The sequence below is a fragment of the Xyrauchen texanus genome, chromosome 48, assembly GCF_025860055.1.
Source record: "Xyrauchen texanus isolate HMW12.3.18 chromosome 48, RBS_HiC_50CHRs, whole genome shotgun sequence".
NCBI lineage: Eukaryota > Metazoa > Chordata > Actinopteri > Cypriniformes > Catostomidae > Xyrauchen > Xyrauchen texanus.
Window position 1 is genome coordinate 14,576,544 of NC_068323.1, and position 14,658 is coordinate 14,591,201.

The 14,658-nt window shown below is 39.1% G+C and overlaps 1 protein-coding gene across 1 annotated transcript; it reads right to left on the minus strand.

Moving 5' to 3' along the window:
• Positions 1-2,871: 2,871 nt before the first annotated feature.
• On the minus strand, positions 2,872-14,342 carry LOC127639736 (dual specificity mitogen-activated protein kinase kinase 2-like). The gene is made up of 12 exons (XM_052121920.1): positions 14,233-14,342; positions 13,719-13,814; positions 13,286-13,496; positions 13,039-13,185; positions 12,701-12,778; positions 9,969-10,020; positions 8,451-8,575; positions 8,053-8,266; positions 7,335-7,399; positions 7,146-7,207; positions 5,296-5,341; positions 2,872-4,607 (listed from the first exon to the last, which is right to left on the minus strand). Exons 2-12 carry the CDS (start codon positions 13,799-13,801, stop codon positions 4,497-4,499), a joined length of 1,194 nt encoding a protein of 397 aa, XP_051977880.1. The 5' UTR covers positions 13,802-13,814; positions 14,233-14,342; the 3' UTR covers positions 2,872-4,496.
• Positions 14,343-14,658: the final 316 nt, after the last annotated feature.

Consider the following 14,658-nt stretch of genomic DNA (forward strand, 5'->3'; position numbering starts at 1 on the left):
AAAAACTGTAGTACATGATCTTCCTGAAAGTGACTGTACAATTGAGGACTCTTCCGTAAAACAGGGAGTGGACACACAGTAGTGTATTTGTGTATGGCATAGAATTGCGCATCAGGAATACTAAGTAGGATTGCTGCAGAATGAACTTACACACACCAGCCACAGAGGGTAGTAGAGGGCAGGGGCACTTTAAAATAAACATTGCGTACCTTTGTATTTTTTTTGGTATCAATTCAGATATTAAGTGATTTTTGTTAATGTTCCAAGAACGTATACCGTCCTTGTTAATGTATTATATAAAATGTGTCTCTACAACTTGGTTTTCTGACTCACTCATACCTACCTGGTGTGTAGGGAAACAATGGCGGACTTGTTTTCTCCCTCACTATATTGTTCTCTTTAAACATACCTTAAACTTATTGTAGTTCACATTGGTAACTATGCAAGCAGTAATATCCTAGGAAACCCTAGCTATATTAGTGTCAGGTAAAATCCTTCTGTCCTGCAATAATACATTACTTACAGTACTATGGATAGACCTTAATCAGAGTAGCTGAATCCAGGGCTTGCTGAATGACTCCAGCCAGGTCTCCTAAGCAACCTAATTGGCCCAGTTGCTAGAGAGGGTAGAGTCACATGGGGTAACCTCATCATGGTCTCTTTAATGTGATTCTCACTCTCGGTGGGGCATGTGGTGAGTTGTGCATAGATGCTGTGGAGAATAGCGTGATGCCTCCACGCGCTACATTCTCGCTGTGACATGCTCAACAAGCCAAGTGATAAAATTGACGGTCTCAGACGCGGAGGCAACTGAGATTCGCCAACCGCAACCTGGATTGAGGAGAGTCACTACGCCACCACGAAGACTTAGGGCGCATTGGGAATTCCAAATTGGGGAGAAAATGGGAAACGCACACGAGTTCTTCCTGTTTTCTCGTGTGCAAGCGTCAATAATGTGCTTTGATAAATGCAGTAAAATACCGTTACAGTAATACATGATTAATCATTAACTCCGAAATCACCCAGGGAAAGGGCCGCAGTTGAGCCGAATCTGCACACACTCCCATTTTTAAGCAGGCACTCTGTGCTAATATAGACAGACGTGAAACAATAAGTAAAAAGCTTTTAATTGCAAGGTTATTCCTTTTATAGTGATGTAATATTGAATATATTTTGTTGAGATGAGTTTGAAATGCACTTCATGTTGATGCATGTAGTGTAATAGTGTAGGTATTAAGTTAAGGTATCTTGACGAAAATTAACCATGGTTTTACTAGAGTAATAGTAACCATGACTGCTGTCACCATGGTTTTTGTTGCAAAAATCATGGTTTTGATACAATTAAGGATGGTTTTATAACAGTAATACAGGAGTTTCCAGATAGTAACCATGATTTTACTATACTGTATATTGTAACCATGACAGTATCCATGTTGATCTTGTGGTTACTATGATTCATATGGTTGTAATTATTATGGTTACTGTTGTAAAACCATGATAGTTATTTTAGGGCAACCCTGTTGGAAGTGTTTACTCAATAGAGTATTCTTTGGATTTGGCAGAAATATTTTTTTCTGAACAAAGCAAATACCAAACCATACCGAAACCAGGACCCTAAAACAGTGACAAACCGAACTGTGAGAAATTTGAACCGTTACACACCTAATCAACCGAATGATCAGCACCCAGGTACACAACAGTACAACCTATTGAACAGACCAAGGCCATCACTCACAGCCTCATTTTCATTAGTGGCATGTCAAATTAAAACTGATAGTTCACCCAAAATTTAAATTCTCTCACCATTTACTCACCCTCATGCTATCCCAGATGTGAATGACTGTCTTTCCTTCGCAGAACACAAGCGAAAATATTTGGAAGAATATTTCAGCTCTATACTGTAGGTCCATAAAAAGCAAGATGCCAAAATTTTGAAGCTCTAAAAAGAACTTAACATCACAAAAGTAATCCATACAACTCCAGTGGATTCATTAATGTCTTCTGAAGTGAAACGCTAAGTGTAAAAAAAAATAGATTCATATTATAACTTTTTTTTAGAAAAATGTTTGCTTACGGCGAGCTCGTTGAACTGCCAACTCGTTCAAACTGCCTCTCAAGTTACGCAAGAACGAAAGCCGCCTCTGTATAGATATTCATACATGGATACCTTTTAAGCAGCTGTTTGGACCGCAATACTATTTCCACACAAATGCAGTTTAGGCAATTAAAACAGATTCAAACAGCTCTCCATGTTGACCGTTCTAAGATGGCATCGCAGTTGACGTATCCAAACCAGCTGAATGGGTCATTCGATATCTATGCTCCACTGTTGTAAACAACACTGCGCTTCTGTATTTGTCGTATTTCACATGTCAGTTCTCACATGAACTTGCCAACACGCTTACGTGAGAGCATTCAAACCTCATTTTTAGTAAAAAAAAGGTTTTAAATGTTGAGTCCTTACACACACACACACACACACCTAGCGTTTAGGTTCAGAAGACATTCATATATCCATTGGAGTCATCGTGTATTACTTTCATGATGGGCTATATGTGCTTTTTGGAGTTTAAAAAATTTGGCACCCATTCACACACATTTTATGGACCAACAAAGCTGAGATATTCTTCCAAAAATCTTTGTTTGTGTTCTGCTTAAGACAGGCAGTCATACACATGGGATGGCATGAGGGTGAGTAAACGAGAATTAAATTTGTTTGGGTGAACCAATCCTTATTGTGTACCTTCACTAAGGTCCATAATGATACAGCCTAAGAAATGTTACAATATGATTATAAATGTACAAATATTTTCTATAAACAAACATGCAATTCATCAAGACATGACAATAAAAGGTAGGAAAATAATCATTCACAAATAAGTTTTATTTTATATTAGAATTGTATTCAACACATTCCATATGGTAATAAAATGACTTATCCTCTTCTCTACACAAGACAAAGAAACAAAAAAATTATGCATAAAATGCTAATCTTTTTTTTAAGACTGAAAAAAAACAGTACCATGTGTACTGTACATATAGTTTTATACACACAAGTGTGGTGACGCATTCACTTGGTCAGAGCTGAATGCCAGTGTGCGAGTAACACAGTTTAACTGAAACTGTTACTGAAAATTAATAGAGAATGAAAAAGAAACACCAAGCTATCCAAAGAAAGTGGGCTTTAGCCACACTTCACAATGCCCATCTGTAACACCTGTGTATTTATAAGACCAACTTATACGGCAATATATGCTGAGGTTCATTTGATCTGCATAGCACTGTACATGGTGGCATGAGATATTACTTTGAAGTTCAGTCTCAATGTACCTGGAGTAGCGGTGTTCAAATTAATCGGGCTCTTAGGAAAAGCACTGTAAAGTGGAGTGCAACCCTTGTTGTACTTAAGCACAAATAAAAGAAAGAAAAAAAGTTTCTTGGACAATAGAAGATTGAAGCACAAGTTAAACCGTAATTCGCCCCAAATGTACCCTTGCAAAAATCATTCCTGCATTGAAAAACAAGGTTTTTGACATGAGAAAACTGTTCAAGCATTGGTTAAGAGTAGAACACCATGATTTTAGAAACTTAAGAACATTAACAGATTACTGCATAAAAACATGATGAAAGTGCTTTTGAGAGCCAATATTAAGGGAACTAAAAAGGTGATACAGCCATACATATAAGAACCAAGTTGTCACCCTAGAAACTTGGGCATATAATTTCATGAATACTAAGCCTCTGATCTTTCTCACAGGCACAGCAGCTGGAAAAAGGGCATCTGATCCAGGAACTCCAATTAGTCGCATGTTTCTTTTAACCACTAGTGTGTGCAAACTTACAGCATGAGCATTGGTTGTTGTGAAAGATTACTTGGCCTACAATGCAAGAGCAAAACACCAGTACACATGCGCCTAGGTTGTTTCTGATTTGGTCAACTTGCATTTTTAGAATTGACTTTGTAACAAACCTGTAAGATCCACGGTAGCCCTCTTTGGTTTCAAATTTCTTAGTGCACTTGCTGCTGTTTCTCACATAAATGCTTGCCATTAAATTAAGCTATCCCTTTTACACAGTTTAATGATAACTGCCAATGAATAGCACTTTAGCAACAAAGCATAATAATGTGAATACACCAACCCTGAAAAAAATGTCATTAAATTAATGAAATAGCTGTAATATGAACAAAAACCCCTGCTGATCTTTAGCATTTTGAACACATTCCTAAATAATCTGGCCTTTAAAAATACAGCCATTTCACTTATGTGACTCTAATCTCCCTATTCATTCAAATGACTAAGTGTTCCAACATTAGAAACGCTCCGTTATAAAACAATGCCCCCAGAAAGCACTGCAGCAAAAGGGGAAAGCAAACAGAGAACGATAAAGTTGTGCACAGCAGTGTGTCAGATGCTTACAAGCATACAGGCCTGTGAGAAAAGAGGAGCAGAGCGGACGGTGAAGATGGCATGCGTGGCTACCCTGTGAGCGAGCATTCATTCGGCACTTTGAGTGGGGGTGCTGGGCTGATGGAGGCCCATGGTTTTACACAACCATCCGGCAAAATCCACCTCCTCAACCTCAGCCCGCTTGATAAACGTGTGGCCCTGGAAACAAAGATCACATGATGAGCTACAACATGAGCAAGGAAACAAATCTTACACAATTATCCATAATATATTGATTCCCATGAATATACTCCTAAACTGTTATCTATCCTATGATACTTTTGTCTGTAATAACATGAAGTCTTCTGTAATATATTGTGATATCCTGTTGTGCGTAACTACAGGCATTTCAGTACCACATAACTGACTCAAACTTCCAACTGAGTGGGAGGGGGGAGAACATATCAAATTCAAGTCTTCACTCAAGCTAATCACCATACAAATGTGACCAAAAAGTGACAACCACACGTTACTACATACAGTATCTCACAAAAGGGGTGTACTCACTTTTGTGAAATACTGTATGTAATTCTTCTCAAAACAAAACTTTTCAAGTGGGACTTTGCCAAGCGTATTATTTATGACTCAAATCATTCTGTTCAACTTTGCCCTTGTTTTATTTCTATTTACATTTATGCATTTGGCAGATGCTTTTATCCAAAGAGACTAACCGTGCTTTCAAGGTATACATTGTATCAGTTTGTGTGTTCCCTGGGAACGTTGTGATTAAACTTATTGATGTGAACTAAAATTCACATATATTAATCTGACTTGTTCAAGTTCAATACAGTTATGAACCACTGTCTTCATTTTAAGGTACCATAAAAGGAAATGTGAACTTGCGTACCATTAGCATCTTGAGGTCAGCTCTGTCAGCAGGGTTCTTAATGAGGCTGTGAAACGCGCACACACACACAAAACTATTAATAAGACAAACCAACAATCCCGCATAAACACAATGTTAAACCAGAAATCTCTTAAGGTGAGGAGCATGCCCTCTTTTTTTGGAGTTTCACCTACTCCATGCCTAAATATATCCTCCATGTTTTAAGCACTAATGGCAAATTAGTATTGTGAGTTTGTACAACAAAACTGTATCTATCATTGTATCCAGCTTGTATGGAACTATGCATGGGGTGAAAACACTTTTTTTTTTTAGATCCCTATTGATGTGAAAATTTGGCCTACAATGATCTCTACACAGGTACGTGAAAGCAAACACATCTAGCTCTGCAAATTTCATGTGTCACTGCATTACAAAATACAGTATGTCTAAATGCAATTCATAACTGTAAGTACATGTTGCATTCTCAGCATTGCTGCTAGGGGCGCTATAGCAGGAATTAGCATAAACAATCTTATTCTATGGTGATTTTTTGGGTCAAGACTATTTCAGGTCATGGAAGAACAGTTCAAAGAGAATCTTGCTGAGAATGTTAGTTAAACTGTCAACACCTTCATATCTAGCAACCTGAATAATAATACATCCAATTTAATGTCACAGACATGTGAAGGTATCAGTCACCATTTTGAGTCTTGTGGTTTGCTACCTCCACAGTAACAAAGGACGCACAACAATTATATACAATGGGACCTAGTGCTGGGCGATATGACGATACAGTGCTGTGAAAATTGATTTGCCCAATCCTGATTTCTTTGGTTTGTGTGTACATCTCAAAATAAATTGTTTCAAAAATTCAAACACAATCTAACATAAAACAAAGGCAATCTGAGGAAACACAAAATACAGTTTAAAGGATAATGTTATATATTGAAGCAAAAAAGTTATCCAATACCAGCTGGGCCTATATGAAAAAGTATATTTTTCACAGCACTGCATACACCGATGCATTGTTTGATGAAAGAGGTCAACAGAGAATGGCCAGACTGGTTTGGACTGACAAAGTCTATGGTAACTCAGATAACTGCTCTGTAGAATTGTGGTGAAAAGAATATCACCTCTGAATGCTGTTCTGATAAGCGGGTTGGCACTGTTTAGGCAGCACGAGGGGTACCTACACAATATAAGGCAGGTGGTTTTAATGTTGTGGCTGATCGGTGTGTGTATATATAGCGGCATTGATATAAAGTGTCAATCGATAAAGATTTTGCTAGCTTGTTATTAAAACCGGTGGGACATCTGTGGTGTAGGTTCACAAAACCCAACAGAGCAGAAAAATATATGCAAACTGGTGTTGCACAACGAAAAACACTATAAATACAAGCAATTTGTTTTACCTCAAAAGCACGCACGCAAAAGAATGTTACGAAAGCCAAAATATCTCCACCTTATTTTGATTGTAATTGATTTTTTTGCAAGAAGTGTTTATTTTCATTTTTATTTTTCATTCACTAGAAGATCTCAAGTTTAGTTTGAGGAAAGTTTATAATATATTGTTCAACAACATGTGAAATTTAGCATTATGGTAAGAATTATTTAAAAACAATTTGGACTACTGTCAAGCTTTTATAGATTTTTTTCAAAAACATTACTATTTCATGATATATATTGTTATCGTGATATAAAATTACTAATATTGTGACATAAGATTTTGTTCATATCACCCCTAATGGGACCGCATGCTTGCAATGGATGGGGTAGCCAAGTATTTGCATCTGAATTTTCATACTTCCATTGATGGTTCTGTTCTTACCTTGGCCACAAAGCAGAGATAAAGATAAAACACAAAAGCTCACCATTTCGTCACAAACTCTTCAAAGTCAGTGGTAAAGACGCCATGGGGCAGCTTGGGTGGTGGCTGAAGATGCAGAGACAGGTGGGGAGCAGAGAAAGTGGTGATATTGGAGTAAAACAATAAAAAAATACTACCAAAGGCAAAAATAAGCACAAAGGAAGCATGTTGCATGCAAAGCAAATTCTCTGACCTCATTGACAATGTAGTCCAGTAGCTCAAATATAGCCATTGCTGGCCTGCTGTCCATTCCGTGTCCTGTGGGAAAAGAATTTGCAAGGTTTGAGTAAATTTTGTTTATTACTTGGACATGGAATTTTTAGAGAACCTTCTCTTAACACAATGCTTATATTGCACTAAACCAGACTTAAAGCAATTCTGATGAATCTTAAAAATCATAAAAGTCCTCCCTTTAAGCCTTCAATATTGTTGAGGGTCATTTTGACACTGTTTAGACTATAAAACAGATTCACACAAAAAATTAATCATAATTTACTCACCAACATGTTTTTCGAAAACCTTTATTACTTCCTTGAAACACAAAGGATATGTTAGGCACCTTCACTTTAATTGTGACTGTGACTTAAAATAATGCCTAAGAACATATTTTGTGATCCTGGGAAGAAAATACATTTGGAACAACTAGAGGGTGAGTAAATGGTAGAATTTTCATTTTTGGGTGCACTAACCCAGCACTATTAAAGTCAACTTTAAGTCAAATTAGTTACTGTCACATTTACTAGTATTATTATTATTATAAAGAAATTAGTATAAGCTTAGATAATTGATGCAAGATGTTTATTGACAATTTACAAACTGTTACCATTGAGCTGCAATTTAAAAGCCTGCATCTTCAATGCACAGAATGGTTAATATTCTAAAGAGGAATGTAAGGGAAATAGAGGTCTTACCACTGACTGGTCGTCCTGGAGGCCTGGGTCTCGGAGACATGCTGTGACCTTCTGCCCCACCTGCATCCAGTACTGGCCGGCCAAAAATGGCCTCCAATTCCTTGGCATCGGGTGGGGGGATGGGGTAGCGTCCAATAGCTAGCTCAACCAAAGAGAGGCCCATGCTCCACACGTCTGACTGAACCGAATAGTGTGTGCCCTGGAGTCTCTCCGGCTGTCAAGACAGAGAGCAAGTTAAAGCTGTACCAGTGTGGGGCACCGCACCCTGCAGGTGGCCAGGAGGAGTGGGCTAAAACCTGGCAGCAGCTTTCTTCTCACCACATGGAAGAAGCCTGGGCACTGGCTCAGGTCTTGGAACAAGATGGGCGGAGGGGTTGGGGAGTGGGAGGGTGACTCACCGACATGTACGACCGTGTTCCAACGAAGGAGTTGGCCATGGAGTCGATGAGCTGGCCACTCACGCCAAAGTCGCACAGTTTGATCTCACCGCGCGAGTTCACCAGGATGTTGGAGGGCTTAACGTCTAAAGGAACCAGAGAGAGACCATGTTAGATGGGGAAGGAAGAGAGGGCCAGGGTCCAAATCCAGCAGTACCACCTGCCTTTCTTTCTCAAGTCCCGTTCAGATGCCCTTTGTCCTGCACGGCCAGCATTCGGGCAGCAAAAACATTTCACAAGATGTGAGGCTAGCTCTGACAAAGTTGCACAGAGGACAGATACGCAGGCCTCCACGTTCCACCTCCCTCCTCTTAAACACAGGGCAAGAGGAGCAAATAACAGTGTGGACATGTAACGATTCCACACATGGCGGGCCCTTCTTTAGCCCTAACACCCACTAGGAGTGTACAGAGGGGTGAGAGTAAGAGAGGAAAGAAGGGAGGGGGTTGCAGGGTGCGGCTGCCATGTAATCACATCCCAGAGACTGTAATTACCGGCTGGGCTCTTCGACAGCTCCTTGCAAGCAAGCGATCCCTGCCACAACAGCACAACTACAGGCCTGACCCTCCCTGTCTAAAGCCAGAAACATCCTTAACGCAAGTATGTGTACACAAATGCATATAGTTTAAAACGGACTGCCTTACTGTGACAATAGAGGGGGCAATACAATTACTTTCAAAAGTCTGTGCGATTAAACTGGATGTGTTATTATTCAGAAATCTCTTCAAACTGTTGCTCCACCATGACAGTAGTTAACTTGAAGAAAAACAACTCGCCCCGAGAAGTGGACAGTTCACACTAGTATCCGCTATTGCACCCCTTGCAGCAACATTGAGATTACAATGTGTACTTGCGGTGTGTTATGAATTTGCAGTCTGACACATTTTGTAATGCACAAAATCAAGTTTAACGCAAGTTTGCATTAACGTTCTTGCTTAAAATATGTTTCAGCCTTAGCCCTTCAAAACCAGCATGGTTCCTCCAGACCCTTTTACAACCTGATGGTGAAACACTTTCAAGGTTTTCTCTGTTACATAGGTAGCACCTTTAAACTTGCCATTGCCGTTCATGTTGGTTAGGCCCCACTGCAAGACTTTGAAGATATTTCCGTGACAATGAGTTTACTTGGAATAAGTAGTAGCTATGTTTTTTATTGTTTAATTCTTTAGTGAAGATGAGCTTAACTTTCAGTTTATAAAACAGACAGAAATAAGATATTGGAATGCATTTGTTAACTCTGCATTACATTTATATACTGCTCAGTTAAATCTGTAGTTAGCAACTTTATGACGTTTGTGGTTAGTTCAAGGGAAATACGAATAAAATTCTAAAAGTGTGGGCTATTGTGTCCAAAATAATAATTTTTAAGCTTCTTATACGATTTCAATAGCTGCATTAATGGGCCTACTTCCTGCACCCTGTCCTGTGCGTGTACACACGCATGTTCTCGAAGACACTAGCAAGGAATGTTTCAAGTACCTCTGTGCATTATTTGGTGTTTCTCCCGAAGATATGCAAGTCCTCTGAGTACCTGTGAAAAGAGAGTTATGATCATCAAGAGTTTATAGTTCAACAATATGTTTAGATGCACCAATTTTCGTCAGTCCGAATAAATTCAATTCGATTGCAGATTCCGAATGTAGCCTACTGTTTATATGTCCCCTAAACTTTTCTTTTCAAAATATTAATTTACATGTGCATTAGGCCTACATGTATTCCGAACCAAACTTCTGCGCATGCAAAGAGCATCAGTTGTTTTGTTCTGAAGAAGCAGAGAAAAGCTGAGAAAGTGAGAATGGCACCAGTCCATAATTGGTGTTTTGTTGAGATATCTAAAAAAAAATGCCAGAAAAGCTTTCTTCTTGTTACTCACTCTACTCGCCAAACGAAGAATTAGAAGCAGTGTCTAAACCCAGTCTGACTTTACCATGTATTTGCCTCATGCCCGTTCCTCCTCCAATCTAACCGCAGACATCTCTGGATGCGAGTGTGAAGTAAAGACAGTGGGTGAGAGTTGTCCTTAAAGGAGTTAACAGATGTGGAATGGAAACAAAATAATAGGGACTTTAAGCAACATCTGTGGACGGGACACTATGCAAAAAACACCAAGCAATAATGACTGTGGAACGGAGCATTTAATCATTCAAGGAAAAAAAAGAAGGTTTAGGCTATTTAAAACAGCAAGAGAAGGGATGCATGCAGTGTAATCTAACTGTCAGAAGAATTTTACACTTGTACAATATAAATAGCCTATGTCTAAAACCTAGATATTATTATTAATAGTCTACTGATATTTTTTAGTTTTTTTATTCAAAGTCTATATAACCGTGTGTAATTTAACATAAGTTATGAGAAGGATGTATAGGCTATTTACTGTGTTCACTTTGCATCTTATCTTGTAAAACATGAATATGACATTTACTTTCTTAATCTGTTATGTACGATCGACTGTCACTAGGGCAAAGATGAATGCTTTAGAAATTATAGTTTCAAAGTCAAGTAGTGTAGTCGCGTACAACCAATGGAACACAGAATGCCGTAACCGCACCTGCTGATTATATCCTTATTAAGAATGACACAGCATTCTTTTTTGCTTTATGTGATGTTATGAAAGAAGCCCACATACCCTTAATTATGCTTTTTGCTATTTCTTTGTAGATTCATGTGAAGAGTATCATGTATATCATACAAACGCACCACATCTATGCGCATGAATGCAAGGTATTTTGAGTAGGACTGAGAAAGTAGTCGGATTCAAACGTTCACATGGCTAATAATTTTATTTAAATCTGATTATTTTAGGTCTATACCACCCCCTTCAATTGGATGGAAATTTCATTTGGATCAGATTATTTTTGTATAATACATACATGTATTTTGTATGTATTACATGAAGGCTTTTAAATCTGATTGAGTTATCAGTCAGATTCTAAACTGATAATTTGGTTGCATGCAGGGCCATAACCGCAATATACATTCAGGGGGGCAAATCCCCCCAATAATCAGATATGCCCAAATTGTCCCCCCAATAATTGATAACGTTGTTGCTGTTCTTCTGCAGTCTATTATGTGCTCCTGCATAATTGTCATTAAGTTTTTGCAGGAATAACAAAAAAGTTTTAAAAAAAGTTACATTTTTAGCGTGCTCATTAGTCCAACACGCTCATCACAACCCACAACCCCCCACCCCCAAATTGGTTTGGTCCCCCCCCCAATGTTCAAGACATGGTTACGGCCTTGGTTGCATGTAAACGTGGCCAATGTTGCGTTTAGCTTCCTTAATTTACAGAACATGTTACATTAGTCTAAACTTTACAAAACAACTTCTGCTTATTGACTCCCAAAAGCTGAGATGCATTCACTCATGCATAGATTAACAGAACAAACGCTTATATCTACAGCTCTGAGTTTCTTTTTGTCATTTTCAAATGTAAAATATGTCTTGATGACTCTGACTTGCAAGTTTGAAAAGAGAGTTTGCACATCTGTGGGTGTGGTCACAACTTTACTTTATGAGTGTCTGTGTTTACTGGTGCCAGACATGTTAGGATGGAGGTTTTGTGCCATTTTTTTTGCAATCGAATCCCTTTATTTTGTGTTTTTCTATTGCTGTTTAATAACAGTGTAATCAGTAAGGCCCAGGGGCCAGTTGTGTAAAACTTTTTTAGACTAGACTTACTAGGTAGTAGTCTAAAATGGTTGACCACGTCGCCCTTGCGAGTATACTCTTCTGACTGCGAGCGACTACAAACGCGTTTGACGCATGCTCACTACAACTTCATTGTGATACTCTTTTAGTAGAGTCAATGGCAAAGGCAATGACCACAAAATCTGTCCGGCTCGGAATGGATTATGACTAAATTTACATCACGTATACTGTGCACGGAGCAGTCAGCAAAGCGGACGCGCCAAGTATACTTTGGCCTTTACACATGTCAGGCAGGCTTACCAGTTAAAATCTCTTTCAAATAAGAAATTCATTATTGTGTACTAGACTAAGCATAATTCAATAAGTCAACATATCTAAACACTATATATATACACAGAGACAATTGTCTTAGAGGGTTTGATTGCCAGCACAACAAAATTCTACAAAAATGTTAAGTTTAAACTCATTATGAACTCATTATTTAACCTCACTGACTAGTCGACCACCCTGACCTATCTTTAAATGGCATTATTTCAAAACAGAAGTGGACAGTAATACTTACAGCTATGCTAACTTTCCCCAGAATTTCTTCAGGGATTCTTTTGGCTTCCTTCAGCACCTGATCCAGCGATCCTCCATCCTGTTGACAAACACATTTCAGTCTGCTGCAACGTTAAGGAAAGTATGTTTTCACATGCAGGTGCAATTAAGTGGGTTTGGTATACTTGAGTTACAATTTGAATTTGTCCTAGTATACGTCACAATGCATAATCAAATATTTGAAGGAAGGACATCAGATGAGGAACAGTAAATACATGTTGAGCATCTGCTCTGTCAGAGCACATGCAACCATCCTTCAAAAACCACAAAACACACCCATCCCCAGGTCTATTCTCTCACCATGTGCTCCATGCAGATGCTAATTTCTCCATCGCTATAGAAAGCGCCATAAAACCCTACAATGTACGGTGAGTTGCACTCATGTAGAACCTGCAGCTCTCGTATAATCTGGTTCCGGATGGCTGGTTTGATTTCCAAATGAATAAGCTGGGAAAGACATACAAGGGATTAGCCGGTCTATACATCACATTACATCCATGACCAAGAAGTAGCAACAGCAGCTCCATAAAGCATGTAGATCGCTCACCTTCCTGGCCATGACCAGTCTTGAGGGTTTGTGACGGACCTTGTGGACCACTCCACCATTACCAGCACCAAGTTCACATATGGGGTCAAAATCTTCATCTTTTAGCTCACCCACCTGAGCTTTCTGGGTGAGGAAAGCTTCAAGACGCTTCCTCTGCTGTTCATCCAAGTCCAGCTCCCCCAACTTCCTCTGCAAAGCCTCCAGGTTGGCCCTGAAGTGCATAGAAATGGTTTCAGGGTGAGACATACTAAAGTTTGCACAAAACTGGATTCCCACACCAAGATGCAATGTAGATGATGAAATATTTTAGAGCAGAGCATAACTAGAGAAACAGTACATTCACTATTGGACCATTTCCATTACTTTAAGATCCACGACCTTTTAAAAGAGTGAAATCACAATTTTCAAACGATACAACAAATTATCTACTCACTCTGCTGCTGCATCAATGTTGGTTGACTGTCCCTCTCCAGTGGAAGTTATAATCAAGGGGACGGGTCTTCTTTTGGGTGCCATGGTTGCCTGCAATCTACCTCAAAGAGAATAAACAGCTTGCTTATGCTTACATGCAATCCCTCTAAACTGTCAACTGATCACACAAACGCTTTCAATGGTCTCTACAGACGTTTCTGAAATCCCGAAGCCCCAAATTTCACAACACTGTCATGCCTCTAGCAGCAGTATCAGTTCAAATTAGTGGGTCAAGTCAAAACAGCTTATGCCATAGGCACAAAAGTGCATTTAGGGTGTATTAAATTATTTTAGAGCATCGCTGGAATGTGTCTTCGATACGGCCTCTGACTCTTAAGCGCTCCCACTGACAGGCGGCAAAAGACTAGTTAGGCCTCTCGTCTACTGCCACGGGACTGGACGTGTAAAGCTGTCAGAAACAGTTTGGCTCAGAAGACGCGTGTGTTTGTTCTTTTAAAACTCAAGTTGAAATTTACCCCAAGAAATGTAAGATATATATATATATATATATATATACAAAAAAAGTCCGGCCAGGAAGCCAATCTCCAACAAGGAGGAAGCGTCCTCAAGCTCTCGAGAAATCTCGTCAGAGTGCTTGAAATATCGCGTGATTTGAGGACAGGAGGAATGAACATAGGAGTAAGCCCGAAATCTAGTGGTGGACTGAAGAACTGTCATGTTTATTTGTCAAACACCCATAACCGTCACTTTTATAAGAATACTAATGCTTTGACGTCATGTCGGAATTACCGTAATTACTATTCCGACTTAAAGAGTGTAAAGCTTCAGCCAAAATGCAATAGTTACAGCTGTAAAATACAGTGCATCCACAAATTTTGACTAAATAATTTCCACTGCTTTTTCATGATATTCACAGTCCATCGTGACAGCTGTTAATGGAT

Excerpts from the sequence above, each read along its gene's own strand:
- LOC127639736 (XM_052121920.1), bottom strand. The coding sequence starts at position 13,801 with ATGGCACCCAAAAGAAGACCCGTCCCCTTGATTATAACTTCCACTGGA. Across the intron at positions 8,576-9,968 it reads ACACCAAATAATGCACAGAG|ACGTTAAGCCCTCCAACATC; the intron begins GTACTTGAAACA and ends TGGTTCCTTTAG. Across the intron at positions 7,208-7,334 it reads TGGACTACATTGTCAATGAG|CCACCACCCAAGCTGCCCCA; the intron begins GTCAGAGAATTT and ends CTGCATCTTCAG.